The sequence below is a fragment of the Rhopilema esculentum genome, chromosome 8 (genome assembly GCF_057945365.1).
Source record: "Rhopilema esculentum isolate cy_ngs chromosome 8, ASM5794536v1, whole genome shotgun sequence".
NCBI classification, from domain to species: Eukaryota; Metazoa; Cnidaria; class Scyphozoa; order Rhizostomeae; family Rhizostomatidae; genus Rhopilema; species Rhopilema esculentum.
Window position 1 is genome coordinate 10,780,222 of NC_142822.1, and position 20,835 is coordinate 10,801,056.

Sequence of the window (20,835 nt, forward strand, 5' to 3'; positions counted from 1 at the left end):
TGACATGCTGATTAAGATGGGATGCAGACCCCACTTCAAAACGCCCCAAGAATCTATTTTTAGACTGGGGTACCTGTACCCAGTCCTTTTTGCCTTCCTCCGTATCTTTTAAACTATGCACGTTATAAACCCGATATTTAGTTTCCTGGCGTAATTTGACATGCTGATTAAGATGAGATGCAGACCCTACTTCAAGAATGCCCCCAAAACTATTTTTAGACTGGGGTACCTGTACCCAGTCCTTTTTGGCCTCTCTCCATATCTTTTAAACTATACAAGATATAAATATGAAATTTAGTTTTCTGGCGTAAGTTTAAATGCTGATTAAGATGGGATGCAGACCCCATTTGAAAAACCCTCAAAAGTTATTTTTAGACTAGGGTACCTGTACCCAGTCCCCCATTAGGTTACCAAGTTACAATACGAGAAAGGATTTCGTCTTGGCTTTACTCTACATCTCTTCAATCCTACAAGAAATAAACGAGAAAGGTTCGTTTTAACACATAAAATTAAATACTGAATACAACATAAAATCTCAATTTTTGTATGGTTTTAGTTCTGTTTCATGATCCGGACCTGCGCAGGTGCTTGGGTCCACCCAAAGCAAGTTTCTGGATTCTAGTTTCTCATTATATTCAAAAGTCAGCGAGTCAAGATAAAGGAGAGGGTTTACTGAATATTGGCTGAATTATCATTTTTGCATTGCACAACTGTTGGTAAGCTGGTAACAGTTTCCGTCAATGACCAGTTGTACACAATGGCTCCTTAACTCATGCTGAAAGCAGATGCTCCCAACACGATATAAATACTCGAATGTTTTCAAATACTCTTTGAAAAAGTGCTATTTGTGTCCCATTGTTTGATCTTTGTCGATTTTTTTGGGTCCTTTCTCGGTGGGCCTGGTGATACGCATCAAAAATAAATGTTCTAACCTTATTTGATCATAATACGGCGTTTAACGTGATTCCAAATTTTACACTTTTGAATTCTGTTCATGTAAAACATTTAATTAGGAAGCCAACAAATAACTCTGCATTTTGCGTGTACAAGTCATCGTACCCACTCAGCTGTTTCATTCGCTGATTCAAAACACGTGTAACGAAGAAAGAGGTTTTTGGCGAGAAGGTGGAAACAGAGGTACTGCTGACTTAAACAAAGTATGTCTTTAATGTATGCATTATTATATTTTTTCTATCAAAATTCTTTTCTAAGCACGACGAATGCATTTATATTTTTAATGTACGTGACATCTTCATAAACTTATTTTGCAGTTTTAGGATGAAGTAGCATGATGTCAAAGCGAAGGTTTGAGTTGGTGAAAGCTTCCACTTCTTTTGCCCAACGAGAAATAGATTGGGATCTGTGTTTGATTTGTCAGCTCAGCACTGAAGAAAAACTGCTATGCCCTTTTAACAACAAGAAAAAAGACAAAGATGCTGGCTATATAACTTTAGCTGGAGATCTTCAAAAGTTATCAGAGGCACTTCTATTACCAAATGGCCTCAAAATAGAAAGGCTTCAAGCAACATGCCAGTCCCTTGAAGAGTCGTTTATTTTACATGCTGCTAAGTTTCATAAATCATGTAGAAATAGTTGTGACAAGTATCACTTCGAAAGAGCAGTAAAGAGAAGACAGCTTTCTGAAACTGAAAAGGACAATATAAACTCATCCAGAGGAACAAGATCATTATACCAAAGCGCTAACTTTTTGGAATCAACGTGCTTTTTTTGTGATGAAGTTGACACGGATAAGAATCTCAGAACTGCTAGCACATTGGGGCTAGATCAGCGAATACGTGCTGCTGCGACTCAGCTTCGTGATGAAAAACTACTAGCAAAGCTAAGTCAAGGGGATATAGTTGCACTCGAGTCGAAATACCACAGTAAATGCCTGGCAAGGTTTTATAACAGATTGAGAGAATTTAAGAATAGCGAGAGCGAAACTGACAAGTCAAAGGCGTTAGTTTTCGGTATAGCATTATCCGAGATCGTTCATTACATAATTCAATGTAAAGAACTACCAGGAAGATCGCCAGTATTCAAGCTAAGTGACATCAAAAGCCGCTATATTCAGACGATTGTACATTATGGCGGTGATCCAGAGAGTGTTCATAGCACTAGACTTAAGGAGAAGCTCGTGAATCACATTCCAGGACTTCAAGCTTTAAAAAAAGGCAGAGATGTTTTGTTAACCTTTGAAGAAAATAGTGGCGAAGCTCTTTTTGATGCTTGCTCAAAGGACTTAGAAAATGATGGCATGGTTCTTGCTAAGGCAGCAGATATAGTAAGGAAAGATATTTTCTCCAGCTTTCCAGAATTTGAAGGAAGTTTTGATGCAGATTATGTGAAATCGTCGGTACCATCTAGTCTAGTGTACCTTGTTCGAATGTTGCTTGAAGGGACAAACTGTCCTGCAGATAATGAAACGGTAGAAGACGCAGATATCTTCGCTCAGGATATTGCTCAGCTAATACGATACAACGCAACAAAACAGAAACGCGATGGAGGAAACAGAAGGCACAAATTGGAGCGTGAAACCCCGCTGCCAGTGTATGTTGGCTTAATGCTGCATTCAAAAACTCGAAAAGCTGGTGTTATTGATAAGCTAGCTAGTTTTGGCTTGAGTATTTCCTCTGACAGGATAGAAAACATTCAGACATCGATAACAGAAGTACTATGCGATAGATACAAGAGGCATGATTTAGTGTGCCCACCTTGCTTGCAACATGGCTTTTTTACTACAGCAGCGATAGATAATATTGACCATAATGCGACATCAGCAACTGCAAGACGGCATTTCCACGGTACCGGGATCTCACTTTTCCAGCATCCAGATGAAGCAGCTCAGTGCAAACTTTCTCAGTATAACCTTGAAAGTAGAGGTCGTCATTCACAAAATGCTGAACTGCCAGAGTACTACACTGACATATCTCCAGTAGCCGAGGTGAAACAAAGCTGTCCAGTAGCCCTAATCAATTCGACTGTAGGAAATGTATCGCACATGCCGATCAAAGAAAGTAATAGTTGGCTTCAGAGAGTTGAATTGCTTTCAAAAGAAGAGCAGTCATTAGATTTTTCAGCGAAAGTTTCCTGGTCAGCATTCAATGAAGAGACCACAAATGCGAAGCCACGTCCAAAATGCTTGTCAGCACTAATGCCTCTGATCGATGAAAATATCAATTCTTTTGCTATGGTTAAGCATACCATGAAGATAATAAGGAAGGCAGTCGATCATCTCAACCCTGGCCAGAAACCAGTGATAACTGCAGATCAACCTGTCTATGCACTTGGGAAACAGATCCAATGGCAGTTTCCAGAGTTATTTGGCGAGGACAAGTTTATATTCATGATGGGAGGCCTACATATAGAGATGGCAACACTTAACATGATTGGAGACTGGCTTGAAGGAAGTGAGTGGAGTGAGCTACTTGTATCGGCACAGATACACACGTCTGGTACTGCAGATGCCCTCTTATCAGCGGGACATGTAAAAAAGTCAAGGTATGCTCATCAAGTGTCGTTAGCAGCCCTGCATATTCTTTTGAAAAAGGCATTCAATAAGGAAATCGAAGAAAGAATCGACCTCGATTATGACAAATGGGTTATGTACAAAAGAGATCAGTCAGTGCATTTTGAGTATTGGTATACAGTCCTCTATCTACAAAGCTTGCTTTTACTGCTAGTCAAAAGTATTCAGATTGCTAATTTTGACATGTTCGTTGATGCACTAGAGCAAGTCACACCTTGGATGTTTGCTTTGGACCATGTCCACTATTCCCGTTGGCTTCCAGTTTTTATCCAGAGCTTGAAAGACCTATCCTTTAGACACCCAGAAGTGCACAAGCAATTCTTGAAAGGAAAATTCACCGTACAAAAATCAAAGAGAAAATTCTCTTGCATCGCAGATGACCACGCCCACGAGCAAAACAATAAATTGATAAAAGATGATGGCGGTGCAATTGGTATATTGAATAGCCCTAAGGCTCTTATGAGGTGGATGGTTGCAGGACCAGAAGTCGCTAGAATGATCTCAGAATATAATGAGTCAGCTGAGAATAATTCAGAGTTTAAAAGTCATCACGAAAATACGGCAGCCTTTGAAAAGAGATTTAGAAAGGATGTTGTAGCCCTAGCAGAAGCATTTGAACGAGAAGGCAACCCCTTTGATGAAGAAAATGATATACTTATGATGGTTATCAGTAAGACAGTAATGAATGAAAAGTCGATTCAGTCAGTCCGGGATGCAAAAAAGAAAGGTGAAAACCAGTACAAAGATTTCGTAAAAGAGAGAATAATAAAAACAGAGAAATCCATACATGACGTAATAAAGAGAAACAAGCTGCCTCTTTTCAGACAAAAGAACTCAGTTGTTACTAGTAACAGCAAGCTACAAGTCACGTCACTTAAGCAGGACTGTAGTCTCTATGCTTCCCTTTATGTCGCATGTCAGACGAGAGAATGTGATCTTGATGAGTTCTTTTCACACGAGAACCATTCGTATCCACCTTCGTTGTCACAATATGGCAGAGTACGTCAAACAGCAAAATCAGACTGCATCAAAATTTTTTCAAAATACGCAGAGGTTCGGTACCAGGAGCCTGACATAACTGCCCTTGTTATCGATGGAGCTGCATTAGTGCAAATGTTACCTCCCAGAGAATCAACTACTTTTGGGGATTATTGCAGACATGAATTCTTTTCAAAATTGCATTCTAAAATAAAACAAAGCTCATTAGAACGCATTGACGTGGTCTTCGACGTCTACAGAGAGAAAAGCATCAAGGCACTTACCAGAGAAAAGAGGGGAACGGGAGCAAGGATACGCGTCTCAGACAAAACACCCATCACTCGTAAATGGCAAAACTTCCTGCGAGTAAACGAGAACAAATTAGAGTTGTTGCGACTTATTGTCGGTATATGCTCCGCAGAAGCTGCACTGTATAACTTACAGCTTGTCTTTGCAAACGACGATGATGCTACTATAAACTGCAAAGATGTTAACAAGGAGCAGCTTTCCCCGTGTAATCACGAAGAAGCTGACACTAGAATGTTTGTCCACTTGAAGAGCATGTCCAGTTCCGGACATGAAAGAGTCGCCATCAAAACAGTGGACACTGATGTTGTTATAATAGCTATTGCATTGTTCCGGCAGCTCAGTTTAGTACATCTTTGGATCGAGTTTGGGACAGGAAAAGACAGAAGGTGGTTACCCATCCACGATTACGCAAATGCGCTAGAAGAAAGAGTTTGTTCTGGCCTCTTATTTTGGTACGCTTTTACTGGTTGCGACACAGCTTCTTCATTTTGTGGAAGAGGCAAACTCACTGCCTGGGACGTTTGGAAGGCTTTTCCTGAGGTAACAGAAACTTTCGTTTCTTTTTCAAATGCTCCTGATACAGTTACCAATGAACATATGTCGTTGCTTCAGAGGTACGTGGTTTTGCTGTACGATCGGTCTTCTCAGTGTCTTGCAGTGAATGAAGCAAGGAGGTTTCTCTTTACAAAGAAATCGAGGACAGTTGAAGGCATACCACCAACTGAGGATGCTTTGCATCAGCATGCACTTCGGTCAGCTTTTCAAGGAGGGTAAGATTAGATCACACTAGTGACCAATTGCTACGTACATGCCTATACAATGAAATTTTAGATTTTCATGTTGTTTATTGTTGAAGTCACTTATTCTAAAATAGGTCTACTAGAACTTTTTTCTCTTGATACTGCCCATTGCTACAGCATGATACATACTTGATAACTAATCACTGGGCTTTGATTTTCAGCCATGTCTGGAGACAGTCCTTACAATGTATCCAAAACCTACCAGATATAACTGCATGGGGATGGAAAGAAGTGAATGGCTCCATTTTGCCAGTATGGATGATAACCCCAGAGGCCTCAAAGTCCTTGAAAGAACTGAAGCATTGTGCGTGCAAAAAGAACTGCCGTGGAAAATGTATGTGTCGAAAATATGACATCCCTTGCTCCCCGTTATGCAGTTGTGATGGTCAGTGTTCAGAGAACTAAACGAACAGTTTACTGTAAAAGGTATCCCCATCATAAATCTACGGTATATGCTGAAAATAGTTTAAGAGTTGCAGAGTTTGACCTGTGGTAGGTTAGGAATAATCCTAATACAGGACAATTACTTTCTTTATGTTTTTACCGTATAGAACGAGTCCAGGCCTGAGAACCGTTCAGGTTTGTTATAAGATATTTTGTTTTAAACGTCCAATTACTCCCGTTTTACAACTTGCATGTTTCCACATTTACGAATAGGATCCAATGGAAGACTGGGTAAAAATACCCCTGTCTAAGGAAATATTTTTTGGGGGTTTTCAATATTTTATCGCATCTCATCTTATTCAGCATGTCAAATCACGTCAGAAAACTGAGTTTCAGGTTAATGACTTGCATAGTTTAAAAGATATGGAGGAAGACCAAAAAAGGACTGGGTACAGGTACCCCAGTCTAAAAATAGCTTTTGGGGGCATTTTTGAAGTGGGCTCTTAATTTCAACTTATTTAGCATGTGAAAGTACTTCAGAAAACTAAATTTCGAGTTTATGACCTGCATTGTTTAAAAGATATGGAGAGAGGCCAAAAAAGGACTGGGTACAGGTACCCCAGTCTAAAAATAGTTTTGGGGGGCATTTTTGAAGTTGGGTCTGTATTTCATCTTAATCAGCATGTCAAATTACGCCAGGAAACTAAATATCGGGTTTCTAACGTGCATAGTTTAAAAGATACGGAGGAAGGCAAAAAGGACTGGGTACAGGTACCCCAGTCTAAAAATAGATTCTTGGGGCGTCTTTGAAGTGGGGTATGCATCTCATCTTAATCAGCATGTCAAATTACGCCAGAACACTAAATTTCAGATTTATGTCTTGCATAGTTTAAAAGATATGGAAGAAGACCAAAAAAGGACTGGGTACAGGTACCCCAGTCTAAAAATAGTATTTGGGGGCATTTTTGATGTGGGGTCTGCATCTCATCTTAATCAGCATGTCAAATTGTGTACTTGTACCAAATTTCATGCTTGTATCATAAAATGCACAATTCGTCCATTTTTTGAGGTTAAGCGGCTGCACTATTAGAGATATCTGGTACACTATCGCACCCATAAACAACACACCTGTCCGGCATTTTGTCGCGATTGGTTCCTTAAATGACGTATTCGCGTAAAACAATGCTCTAGTCACCAGGCTTTCGAAGATGCCCGGTCTTGAAAACGAATGGCGGGAAAATTGAATAGATCGGTCCGATTTAATGGTTTAATTACTGTAAAATGTTTGGCCGAAACGCAAAAAAAATTGAAATCTATGTTTTCCATATCGAATACAACAAATTAACTTTATAATCTCGCTGAGGTGATATGCACTTTAATTGACAAACTGAATCAACCTCTAGCGGTACGTCACTCGGAAATGTAAATATATAAAGAGGTATTTTTTCAGGGAGACAGCCTTTCCCCACTGATCTTTGTGATTTGCATGATACCATTATCAAAGGTGTGACAGAGTTGGTACATATTGAATAGTAGCACTTTTGAGAAAGGTCGAGTAATCAGGCATAGTTAATGTTGCCGAAGCAATTGAACCAAATGAGTATGAAAGGTCTAATAGCTAGAAAAGAGTAGACGAAAGGAAACAAAAGATAATGCATGGACAGTTTTTGAGGGACAAAAAGGTGTGGATTGGGAAAGGTCATGGCAATGGATTGCAAAGGGAGATATGAAGGGATGTACAGAGGCATTGATTTGCAGTGCTCAAGAATAAGCTTTAAGAACAAATTATACAAAGTTCCATATTGATAAGAGTTCTCCTATGTGTGGAATGTGCAGAGAGAAAGCGGAAACTATTAGTCATTTAGTTAGTGAGCGTAGCAAATTGGCACAAAGGGAGTATAAAAAGACACATGATAGTGTAGCACGATATGTTCACTGGCAATTCTGTAGCAAAGGGGGATTCATAAGAGCAGATAGGTGGTATAATCAGCAACCTGAAGCAATTATTGAAAATGAGAATTACAAGCTCTTATGGTATTTTACGATCCAGTGTGATAGAATGATTGAGGCAAGACGACCGGACATTGTGTTAGTAGATAAAAATAACAAAGTAGTCAAAACAATGGACCTAGCTGTACCAGGAGATTAACGAGTTAAAGAGAAAAAACTTGAAAAAATTCAAAAGTACCAGTATTTGAGGGAGGAGATAGGACATGTATGGCAAACGAGAACGGCTACAGTATTACCTGTAGTGATTGGAGCATTAGGAGTTATCTCGGACAAGTTTCAAAGGCATATTGAAAAATTGGGAGTAAAGATTGGGATAGATATTATTCAGAAAACACGAAAAGTACGACGAATTAAAAAGAGAAGTGGAAAGATTATGGAAAGTGAAAGCAAAAGTTATCCCTATTGTCTTGGGAGCCCTTGGAACAGTAACACGAAATTTGAGCAACTACATCAAGGAAATTGGAGTCAAGACGCAGATTAAACTAATACAAAAATCTGTACTTTTAAGAACTGCAAGAGTGTTGAGAAAGTTCTCGAGATCTAAGATCGTATTGATCCGATTTCAAGAAACATCAATAACAAGCCAGTTATAACATCAGAACTGTGTAAATCAGCATAATAATAATAATAATAATAATAATAATAATAGTAACAAAAATGATAATAAAATGGAAAATCGAAATCTAGAAAATCCACACAAGTAATAAGAAAATATCATATTGAAAATAAAGAACAAATACCCATCATTAAAAGAAACTTAAGCAAAAGCTGCCTAACCTCACTCCAACTTGGTTTTGCCAAGGCACAACGTACCTACTTGCTAAGACTGCTGAGACTGAAGATCCTGAAAACTACAGGCCAATCACATCATACAAACTATTAACTCCTGTCCTCTCGGAAAGGACCTATACACGCCTGGAGGAACACGATATGTTCCCAATTGAACAAAAAGGGTGCAAAAAGGGCTCATATGGCTGTAAAGACCAACTACTGATAAACAAAATGCTACTGGAAAATGCTAAATCAAAGCATCGTAATTTGAGCACAGCCTGGATCGACTATAAAAAGGCTTTCAACAGCGTACCACACTCTTGGATCCTACGTTGCTTACAACTTTTTAAAATTTCACCTACCCTTATAAATTTTCTCAGATCATCTATGAAAATGTGGGAAACTAACCTTTTCTTATCCCACTCTAATGGTATCTTGTCCTCCCCTGGCATGAAAATTAAATGTGGCATCTTTCAGGGTGACTCTCTGGCACCCCTGTTATTTTGCATGGCACTTATGCCTCTTTCTAAACTCCTTAACCAAACAGGATATGGATATAAAATCTTTGCACGAAGAATAAATCATCTGTTCTCCATGGATGATCTAAAACTCTATGCCTCTAATGATAACGAACTGGAGGGACTGCTGAAAACAGTGAAGGCATTCAGTGATGACATTGGAATGGAGTTTGGGCTGAGCAAATGTGCGAAAGCCATATTTAAAAAAGGGAAACTGGAACAAACAAAGAACGTTGTACTTGATGATGACTCTGTCATGAAAGAGCTTGATCAAGAAGGTACATATAAATACTTAGGAGTTAATGAGGGTGATGGGTTACAACATGCAAAGATGAAAGAGAAAATTAAGAAAGAATGTCTGCGCAGAGTCAGATCTATCTTGAAAACTGAGCTAAATTCTAAAAACAGAACAACCGCTATAAACACCTTAGCGTTATCAGTAGTAACTTACAGTTTTAATATCATAAATATGAACTTAAGTGAAATCAAGAGAATAGACAGCAAAATCAGAAAATTGTTTACCTGTAACAGAATGCTCCATCCAACATCTGATGTTGACCATCTCTACCTTCCTCGCAACAAGGGAGGAAGAGGAATGATACAAATGGAACTTTCCTACAAAACGTCAACAATAGGCCTCTTCAATTACCTTGATAATACAGAAGATTGGATGCTCCAGTTGGTAAACAGGCATGAAAACTCCAAAAGGTTACACTCTGTTACAAAGGAATCTGACAAATACTCTCGGAAACTTGACCTTGAGCTAGAAGTAGACAACTTATTATCGCCAACTGAGATAGCTCGCAAATCAAAGAATAAAGCGAAACATGAAGGTTTAAAACAACTTGAATCTCGCTGGCAAGAGAAACCTCTCCATGGACAGTTTGCTGCTCGAGCCAATAATGCTGATGTAGATACACAAGCAACCCATCAGTTGCTACGTAGCTCCGGACTAAAAGCGAAAACAGAGGACTTCATTCTTGCTGCACAAGATCAACGTTTGTTCACTAGAAATTATCAAGCCAATATCTTACACAATGGGGCTGACCCAAAATGTAGATTTTGCGATGAAAGAATTGAAACAATTGATCACCTTGTTTCTGGCTGCTCCATCTTAACACCGGGGGAGTATAAAAACAGACATGATAGGGTTGGTCAATATCTCCATTGGAAAATATGCAACCATTTTTCCATCAAGACCCCAAGTGAATGGTACAAGCACCATCCAGAACCAGTCACAGAGGGAAATGATGTTACTATTCTTTGGGATTTTCCGATTTAAACAGACCGCACGATTAAAGCAACCGTCCTGATATTGTAATCAAGGATAGGAAAACAACCAATGCTTTCTCATTGATATGAGTGTGCCTTCTGATCGGAATGTCGCTGTAAAAACCTTTGAAAAGCTCTCCAAATACAAAGATCTCGAGATAGAGGTAGAAAAGATGTGGCACCTCAAAACTTGTACAATTCCAGTTATTTTAGGTGCATTAGGCGTGATAAAGAAAGGAGATAATGACTTTGCACTTTTTTACACCTATTTCGCCATAGAATGCTACCACAAATCATGTTTGACCTCACAAATCAAGTTTCCCCTCACATCCTTATGTACGGTCCCAAGTGATCCAAAACATATGACACTGATTCTTGTTGCAATTCCATTTTCATTCATTAAGTTTATCAGTGGTTGATATTTATTTTCTTTTTCTCGGTAGGATGTATCCATATACAAATCAAAGCAGACAGTGACTTCAACAATTTCACATTCTCTCTTGTTCATTTTTATCTCTAGTATATCAGGCTTCCTTTGGTTTAGCTGTCGAAATGCATTTTTGATGTGTGGAGAAGCTGTTTCTACCATTTTGTTGACAAATAACGTTGATGTTGAATTCTTTTTTTGGATTTTTTGGCATAAGAATTATACGACCCAATCGTGCCTTCGCGAGTATAAATCTTTGTACTTTCTGCAGGAATTCATTAAGTGTGCCATTGATTCAGTCCTTTCATTACACATTGAACATCTTTTATCGTGATCCTTATTCCACATTTGAATTAGCTAATTACAAGGAATTTGATTCATACGTGCACGTAGAATAAACTTGACTAAACTATCAGTGAGTTTCCATCGGTAATAAACTTGATGCAAAATTTTTTGTCTATATTCTCAATTCCTATAGAACATCCTTGCATGCGGAGCTCACAGCTTTTAATGATATCCTGTTTCTCCAATTCCCCCTCAATTTCACTTTTCAAATCTTTCCTATTCAACTCCTTGACATTAACGACAACCACAGCAAAACCATCCTTGAAGATAACTGATCCACCAAACTTGTTAGCATGAAAAGTAGATCTGGCCAATCATAGTTCCCTCCATATGTTTTTGTCTTTGCTAGTTTTTGTCTTTGCTATAGCTTTAACAAAACTATAACAATCGTAAGGTAAAAGGAAAAACTGAGATTCGCAGCGTCAGCAAACTGAAACCAATGGACTGGTTGAAACATACGGTCGTTCTTGTAGAAAACAGATTGTTTTTACTCTTATTTTATTTGTTGTTGTTTACATAGAACTATTTTGGACTTTTGACCCTGTTATAATTAGATATGATTAGCATTGTTTAGGCATGTCCTCAGGGACACGTGATATTTCTTCTCGTGATAAGCTTGTCTTCAAGGATTTGTAATCGTAGCCATATAAGCATTGGGCGTGTTTTACCCACGGAGAGAAAGAGAACAGCATCGATAGTAGTTCGTACGAGTTGCAAGCAAAAGAAGAAACCGTTTTCGGCATGGCATTTAGCTGTGGATAAGCCTATTGGTTAGATAATGCTACGAGGTCAAACAAATAGTAAGTTGAAATTAATTTCGGTTAATCTGTTACTGTTTATGTTGCTTTTTCTTCACGTTGTTATTTTCATTCGATTGCATTACATCTAGAACTCGTTAATTAATTATGTTTACATTTATCAACTATTTTTTAATCTTGTTCATTTAGTGAACAATTATCAAGATTGAAAGAACGCCAGCGTTGTGTTTGCTTTGTGGTATCTGGGTTCATTTCTAATTAGTTCGTGCCCTACTCTGTAGCAGATTTACTTTGAAGCCACAGTTCTGATCATGTAGGGAAAAACCTAACTGTTTGTATTTTTCAGCTTTTATGTACTGTATAAAAGTATTGAAACATAGATTAAATAGTAGGGGACTGAGGCAGTCGCCTTGAAGCACACCACGGCGGACTGGAATAGCAGGAGTATTATAGTGGCTTGTGATGATAGAGGTTTTAAAATCGATGTAAAGGCTAGAAATAAGAAGCTGTATGTTGTCAGGGATATGATGATAATGTGTGAATGAAGAAAAGGCCACTGTAGCAGGCTGCTTGACGGGCTCCAAGGAGTTCTTGCGGCGAAAAGTCAATAAAAATGTAGCAAATATGAAACACCGCAATACGCCGAGAATAAACAACAATAAAAACATGTAAATCAGTAAAGGCTAATATTGTACGGGGCTTCATCAGAGCAAAAGTTAACGGGCTAAAAATTTTAAATATTTAAAAAAGGCGATGGTGGTGTCGGATTGGCTGATGCGGAACTGTGTGAATGCAGCGCAGTGGTAGAGGAGGGAAGGGTGGCGAATGAGAGAGGGTGGGTGGAGGTGGTGGCATGAAGACGTAATGGGGATGAAGTACTGTAATATGAAATAATGATGTTGTTGCTATAAGGTTAACGGTCAGTACTTCTGTTCATGCCGTTCGGTGTTAGAGTGTTTGCCAGGCCAATGAGGTATTGCTCTTTGGCACGTTGGACACTCTCTCATTTGTTGTTGAGTTTCAGTAATGGTGTTACAGTAAGGTCATTGATGGTATGTTCTGGGCTACAGAAGTGTTCTGCAACACCAGATTTGTCTACTTTTTTGTTGATAATGTCTCGTCTGTGTTCGTTAAATCTGTCTTTCAGTCGTCTGCTTGCTTGTCCGATGTATTGACAGTTCTTGTGTCCCTTCGTTAAACAGTGTTTGCACTGTAATCCGTAAAGAACGTTAGTTGAGTTGCAGTCCAGTCTTTGTTTTATGTCGTAGTTTTTGTCAGTGTTAGTAAAGTTAAAAGAAGTAGTACTGTCTGTGATGTGTTGGCATGTTATGCAGTTACGTCGCGAGTGGCATTTGTAAGTGCCTCTGGGATTACTGGGTGTGTCACTTTTTATTCGTGCACAAACCAATAGATCCTGGAGGTTTTTTGGTCTTCGGTAGCTGAGTATTGGTATGTCGGGGAAGACTTCTTTGCATGTTTTGGAGTTCTGTAATATGTTGATCTTTTGTTTGAGGATGGTAGATAGCTGTGGCAATGAGGGGTGATAGGTGACTACAAATGGTGTTCTGTGATTTTTACGTTGTTTTGTGGTTTTCAGGGGTTCTTGTCTGGTATTTGTTTGAGTGTCTGTTTTGTTTTGTAACCTCGTTTCGTTAAGTATTGTAATAGTTGTTTTGTTCGGAATTTGTAGGTTTCATCTTCCGAGGATATACGTCGTAGTTGTAGGGCAAGACTGTATGGGATTGACTGTTTTGTTTGTTTGGGGTGTGCGGAGGTGCTGAGGAGATACTGGTGTGTGTCTGTGGGTTTGATATAGAGATCTGTGGAGAGAGTGTTGTTTTTATTGATAGAAAATGTATGGATTGTTTGGATTGTTCACTAGTGAATTTAAAAGTGGGATGGGTACTGTTGAGTGTATTGATAAAGTCAGTGAGTTTGTCTGGTCCGTGTGTCCAAATCATAAAAATATCGTCGATGAAACGCCACCATACAAGAGGTTTGTGAGGGGTTTTCTCCAGGGCATCAGACTCAAAGGTCCCCATGAAAAGGTTTGCATAGGGTGGTGCCATCCTTGTTCCCATAGCTGTACCCTGTTTCTGTAAAAAGTGTTGTCCGTTAAACTCAAAATTGTTGTTTGTCAATAATGTCGACAAGGTCACAAAGTTTCAGTTGGTGGAGTTTTTAATGTGCATTTGTTGAGGTGTATCCAGGCAGCTTTGATACCTTCTGTGTGAGAAATGTTGGTGTAAAGGGATGATACATCGAGGGTAACAAGAAGAGAGTCATTTGGGGATAGCAGAAATGGAGCATAGTTTGTTGAGGAAGTGTGTGGTGTCTTTGATGTAGGATGGAAGTTTGGGGACCAGTGGGTTAAGGATGTCGCTGACGTATTCTGATATGTGTTCTGTAGGGTGGCCACCCTCACACTTCCTCAACAAACTATGCTCCATTTCTGCTATCCTCAATGACTCTCTTCTTGACGAACACAGACGAGACATTATCAACAAAAAAGTAGACAAATCTGGTGTTGCAGAACACTTCTGTAGCCCAGAACATACCATCAATGACCTTACTGTAACACCATTACTGAAGCTCAACGACAAACGAGAGAGTGTCCGACGAGCCAAAGAGCAATACCTCATTGGCCTGGCAAACACTCTAACACCGAACGGCATGAACAGAACTACTGACCGTTAAACTTATAGCAACACCATCATTATTTCATATTACAGTACTTCATCCCCATTACGTCTTCATGCCACCACCACCACTCACCCTCTCTCATTCGCCACCCTTCTCTCCTCTACCACTGCGCTGCATTCACACCATTCCACATCAGCCAATCCGGCACCACCATCGCCTTTTTTAAATATGTAAAATTTTTAGCCCGTTAACTTTTGCTCTGATGAAGCCCCGTATTTGCCACCCTTTTTGAATTTGATGTTCAATATAGCCATTTATTTTAAGAAAATCAAACATGAAGTCACGCAAGCAAAAAGTAAATATTTTTAGTGGTACTGACTCAAATGATATGGGCCTGAAATTTGAAAGCGTGGGGCGACTGATAGCAAATTCTTTGAATTCGTGGAAGGTAGAGTTAACATCCGGTACAGATGGATTAGGAATAGTGAATATTAGGAGAGGAATTTTTCAGGGAGACAGTTTATCTCCAATCTTGTTTGTTCTATGTTTGATAACATTATCTGCATTCTTGAATGGAATGGAAGATGGATGATCTGAAGCTATACGCAAAAAATGCAAAAGAGCTTGACACACTTGTACAGACGGTGAGTATCTTTAGTGAAAATATCGGTATGGAATTCGGCATCCAAAAATGCTCAAATGGTTAAGCTGATAAGAGGTCATATTGTGAAATATTCAGGCATAGCTTTACCAGATGGAGCAGATATCTCGGCATTCTTCAAAGTGATGATAGGGTCATTCCATCTCAAATCAACAGCATTCCATACATCTTGACACCTATAGTCTTTGAATTGGCTGATTTTTGCAGGAAAGTAGCAGTTGTTGAGAAGAATTTACCTACCAAATTTTTTTCAAAAATTTTATTTTATTTGCGAGTCATAAACAATTAAATTTTTTCAAAATTGTACTAAAAATAGAAGCCGGCAGCCATCTTGGATATTTTCAAAAAGTACAACACTTAGGAAATGCTTAATAGAATTGGTAATACTTGGCAAAATTGTCTACAAATTAAACATTTAATACTTTGACTCGTGTGAAATATAAAAAAACATTTAAATTTGATGAAGTATCAATTTCTCCACCCTGAAAACTAACCCCAAACGGGGTTAGAAAAGCTCTTGTATCTTTGGTAGGACCTATCCTATGAGCATGAAATTTAGAGTGAAAATAGTTCAAAGTATGTAGAACGAAATATTAGAAAATCTGGATGGTACTCTTTCTTATATTGAAATTATTGTATGTTGAATTCTGATATCAGCTGTCAAGCTGTCAACAGCTGATAATGGAACAGGCCTGATAGATGTCTTAGATTTAACATTAATTCATACTAACAACTACCAGTTTATAAGAAAATATACTTTTAGATTCAAAGTTTTTATATTGTTTCTTGCTTTTTTATTCCATCATGAACTTTTTCCATATCAGATTTATTTAATTTGTAGCTTCTTCCAGTTGTTGTTATGGGAGCTTTGACAATGCATAGGATATAAGGCTTTGGTACAAAGCATATATCTTCCTTTTGTGGCCATGTAAATGACATAGAGGGAAAGGCTGGGTGCATAAACTTCACTACCACATCATCATAAATTTTATCAACAGAAATTGTGAAGCCAAGCCAAAAATGCTGATCATATCGAAAAATAATGAAGTCTGAGCATTTAACCAGAGGCGGATCCAGACTACAGCAGCCTATGCAGAAGCATAAGTCAGACTTTCATGACAACAAAATAAAATAGAAACTATCACAATTATTCAGCAATGTCCGCCCTAGATCTGCCACCGTTGATAACAACAACATGCAGAAAACAGCAGGGCATATACTTTGCTGACTGCCTTTCGACCCCTGCACAGAATAGTCGAATAGTAATGCCTGCACAATTCTAGGCATTTATCTGGTCCGTATTTTTTTAATCCAGAAACCTGTTTGTCCCTCGAGAGACAATCACCACTTTGACCTATGCAATTGTTTACAGTGGCAATTGATTATCGCTGCTTCACCCCCTGCTAACCTGATGAGGATGGAATAGACCAGGCGGAGAATGGGGGTAGGGTCCCCCCTCGGGGAAGTAATTCTAATTAGGTGGGTTTGAGTAATTTTGGGGTGCTGATTACGAAAATCGATGTTATACGGGCAAGTTGGGGGGCCTTCAGCCTCTATTTCATACCAAAGTCTCGTTTTCAATCAAAATAGAGCAAGTTGCTTTTTAAGGATCAACCCTTCGGTGAAGTATCTAAAATTCATTGGATCTAGATAATTTTAGAATGCTGATTCCAAAATTCGATATTTTTAGTACGTATAAGGAGGCGTTTGGCCTCAATTCCTTGTTTAAATCTCGTTTTCACGCAAAAGGACAGAAGCGGCTTGATAAGATTCCTCCCAATAAAGAAAGTTTTCCAAATTTAGCGCAATAGGGTAATTACGGTGTACTGATTCTAAAAATAATGTTTTAAGGTCTTTTGGGGGTCTTTTTGGCTCCAATTCATAACAAAGTCTCGTATTCAAAAAACACTTTTGAGCATTAGCCGCTATAAAATTCAACTACACTATAAATCATCTATCAATCTATCAAACCAGTTTCCTCCAATCTATGTATAGAAAATGTATATTTTGTGAATTAATTATGATGATGCATTGTACAAATCAATGATATCTTCATTAAAATCGTTTTCTCTACCATTGCAGTCAATTAGACTTGCCCTGTCGTTATCATCGGTAGACACAATTTCGTTATTCAGCAGCTCTGCGACATCAGCTGGGTAGCATACATCACTCCAAACAACTGATCAGCTTTCATCCCATCCATTCTGAGCTTTAAATTCAAGGTGGCAGCAAGCTTAAATCGGTTATTTTCTTTTCATTCGTAAACTCTGCAAAAACATTTCTTCCTCACGTCGTTTACCGTTTTCATCCTTTCGTTTCCATAAAATACGTATATAAACTTTTCCAATCCCTTCTCAACTTTTTCGGGTACTTGAAGCGTGGTCCTCAGATTCGTAAATATATTTAGGTAATCTATCTTTTTGCCATTTGTCTCTAAAAAGCTATTTTCCCTTTTCAAAAAAATAGAAACATAGTCTTTTCCTGAAAAAGCAAGAAGACCGATTAGTGCTCTCCTCGTTTCTTAATGTCACAGTGTTGAAGACACTATAATTACAATTTTCCTATTTAGACCTGTTCCGTTATCAATCAATGCTTGAATTCCTGCAAAATCAAGGTCAACAAAGAGGGATAGGACATTGGTATCCCCGGAAGGAAGGTGATCTGACAGAATCCCCATTCCTTAGGTTTGCTGCTTTCACTAAAGCAATCAGCTTTGTATATGCTTCTTCGTGATTGCTCTTCATTCTTTCATCTATGACAACTTCATCTTCCGCCACTTTAGTGCAATTGTTTTCGTTGGAAAAGAGGACGGTCTTTCCTTGTAACTAACTTTTGGCTACTTTTATCGCTCTTTGAATTAATGTGAATGGTTCTGTTTTCTCCATTCTGTAGAAAATTAATAAAATTGCGAGGAACTATCATGTCTGGACTGCAACGTTATGCAATGGCTCAATCTGGCCAAAACTGTGATTGGCTGCTTTTGACCAGTAAGAATGTGAAGCATGCTTTGGAGTCAAGAACTTTCCCTTTGATACCGTATGCACAACATCTTGGTTAAGTGAACCAGCAAAACGATTAACTCTTTCACTAGAATTGTGATGGCTTTCTTTTAATGATAGTAATGCTTTAAAAAACACTTCCAACAATTTGGGACTTGTTGATGCTTCTCTAGATCCAAAGCTTTCAACAGTTGGAGGCCAAGAAAGAGACAATGTATCATCGATGAATATAAATATCAGTTCTCTCAAGATAAAAGCAGCTCTTTTTACCATGAACTCTTGAAGGAAGCCGGATTTTTTGGATAGTATTGGAGCATGAAGACATACCTTACTTATAACAACTTGCGGTATTTGGAGCTGCACCTGGACAAAAACTTATTATCTCCATATAGCTTCGAAAGCTCTTTTAGCTTATATCGGGTCTCTTTGCTTTCCAATTGTTTCATTGTACTCTACAATGATGGTCTCCATTGACAAGCACTGCTGACCTTCAAGAATATCATTTTCAATCAACGACGGTACTGCATCAAAGTTACCAAATGTTTCATCGTCGTCGTCAGTAGATGTTACTGTAGAGGCTTTTTGTCGAATAATCTTGGTGTAATCTAAATAGCATTTTTTTATTGGTTTTTGAAACTGCAATAATCATGTCATAGTCGTATCTAACCTTTGCAGATTATTTCAAAGTACTCTCACCAGCTTCTGTTACAATCTTAGATAGCGACTGTGGAATAGCATTCACTTTTGAAACCTTCTTCTTACATATCACACAAATGTCTGGAAAAAGCCCCCTTACATATCATACACATGTTACACGTGGTCTTCTCCACGTGTAAACTTCGCTTCTTGTTTCAGTCTCTTCGCCTTCCATTAACTTTGATCGCAATCACCATTTCACAAAACCATCTGATGATCTTGAGACATACCAACAACAATCACAGGCATTGCAGTTTCATTTGCTTTCAGATTAGGTGTTACAATTTGGTGTACTGTAATGTGATGCAATGTACAATACTTTGTTAGAAGTGGAGCCAAAAAGACCCCCAAAAGGCCTCAAAACATTATTTTTTAGAATCAGTACACCACAATAACCCTATTGCGCTAAATTTGGAAAAATTTCTTAATTGGGAGGAATCTTATCAAGCCACTTCTGTCCTTTTGCGTGAAAACGAGATTTAAACAAGGAATTGAGGCCAAACGCCTCCTTATACGTACTTATAATATTGAATTTTGGAATCAGTATTCTAAAATTATCTAGATCCAATAAGTTTTAGATACTTCCCCGAAGGGGAATTTTAGATACTTCCCTTAAAAAGCAACTTGCTCTATTTTGATTGAAAACGAGACTTTGGTATGAAATAGAGGCTGAAGGCCCCCCAACTTGCCCGTATAACATCGATTTTCGGGATCAGCACTCCAAAATTACTCAAACCCACCTAATTAGAATTACTTCCCCGAGGGGGGACCCTACCCCCATTCTTTGCCAATCGTTTCCTTAGAATTCCTTTCTTGAATCCCCTATTCAATATCAGAGATACAAATTTTATTAAAGGTAATGTGTCCAGCTAAAGTAAGCAACTTTGCGGGGGTTCAGAAACATGTGATTTTTCATGTCATCGGCCCAGACATTACAGTCGTTCTGTATATCTACCCTGCTGTTAGGTTAGCTTTTTACGTGAGCAGTTTTGCATCGCAAGAATACTGACCAACCACAAGACCTTATTTTGATATTACTTGACAATTTGGATATATGCAGTCCTTTTATATGGACACATTACCTTTAAGAAAAGTTTGGGCATTTCAAAAGGGCGTGGCTTCTCTTTCTAACAACCTTTGCATTGCATAGGTCAGAATTCAGGCTGGATCCACGCCTGTCAACCATCACATTTTCACCCACTTTGTCAATTTCTGACCCTCCATTAATATAATACTTGATTGTATAGTAATTCTCACTTGAAACACGCTTAGCACCAATAACTCTTTCAGTGAGTGGGACGAAATGATGGAAGCTTTGAGGTTCCAGGCAAGGTTGAAGCTTTCTGGTACCTTTTATCAAGCTTAAATCTAAGTAACTCAATCTCCTCTTTACAAACAAAGATGCTGGCAACTACTTTAATTTCTTTTACACAGAATTCACGTACTTGTCTTGCTGTTAGAATTTGGCCTTCCTGTGGTCTCTGTAGACTTGCCCTTGTAACCAGTCGCTTAATTGTTCTTCCAACATGAAACTGAGAAGTCATGATCGTGTAGGCAAACGTTCAGAAATTTTTTATAATTTTTATATTGACCACTACATCACTAAAGTAGTGCACCAACTTCATTTTTGGATTTAGTTTTTCTTTTAAAAATGATATCGTGAAAGACATAACTTTGTAAACGAAGCTGGTGTCATGGTCTAAATCATCTGATACCATGCAGAGTGATTTGTCAC

General features: G+C 38.5%; 1 protein-coding gene across 1 annotated transcript; it reads left to right on the forward strand.

Moving 5' to 3' along the window:
* Positions 1-9,375: 9,375 nt before the first annotated feature.
* On the forward strand, positions 9,376-10,581 carry LOC148959858 (uncharacterized). Its single transcript, XM_089109801.1, has one exon. The coding sequence runs from the start codon at positions 9,376-9,378 to the stop codon at positions 10,579-10,581; it is 1,206 nt and encodes a 401-aa protein (XP_088965927.1).
* Positions 10,582-20,835: the final 10,254 nt, after the last annotated feature.

Coding starts and splice junctions, on each gene's coding strand:
- LOC148959858 (XM_089109801.1), top strand. CDS start 9,376: ATGGATGATCTAAAACTCTATGCCTCTAATGATAACGAACTGGAGGGA.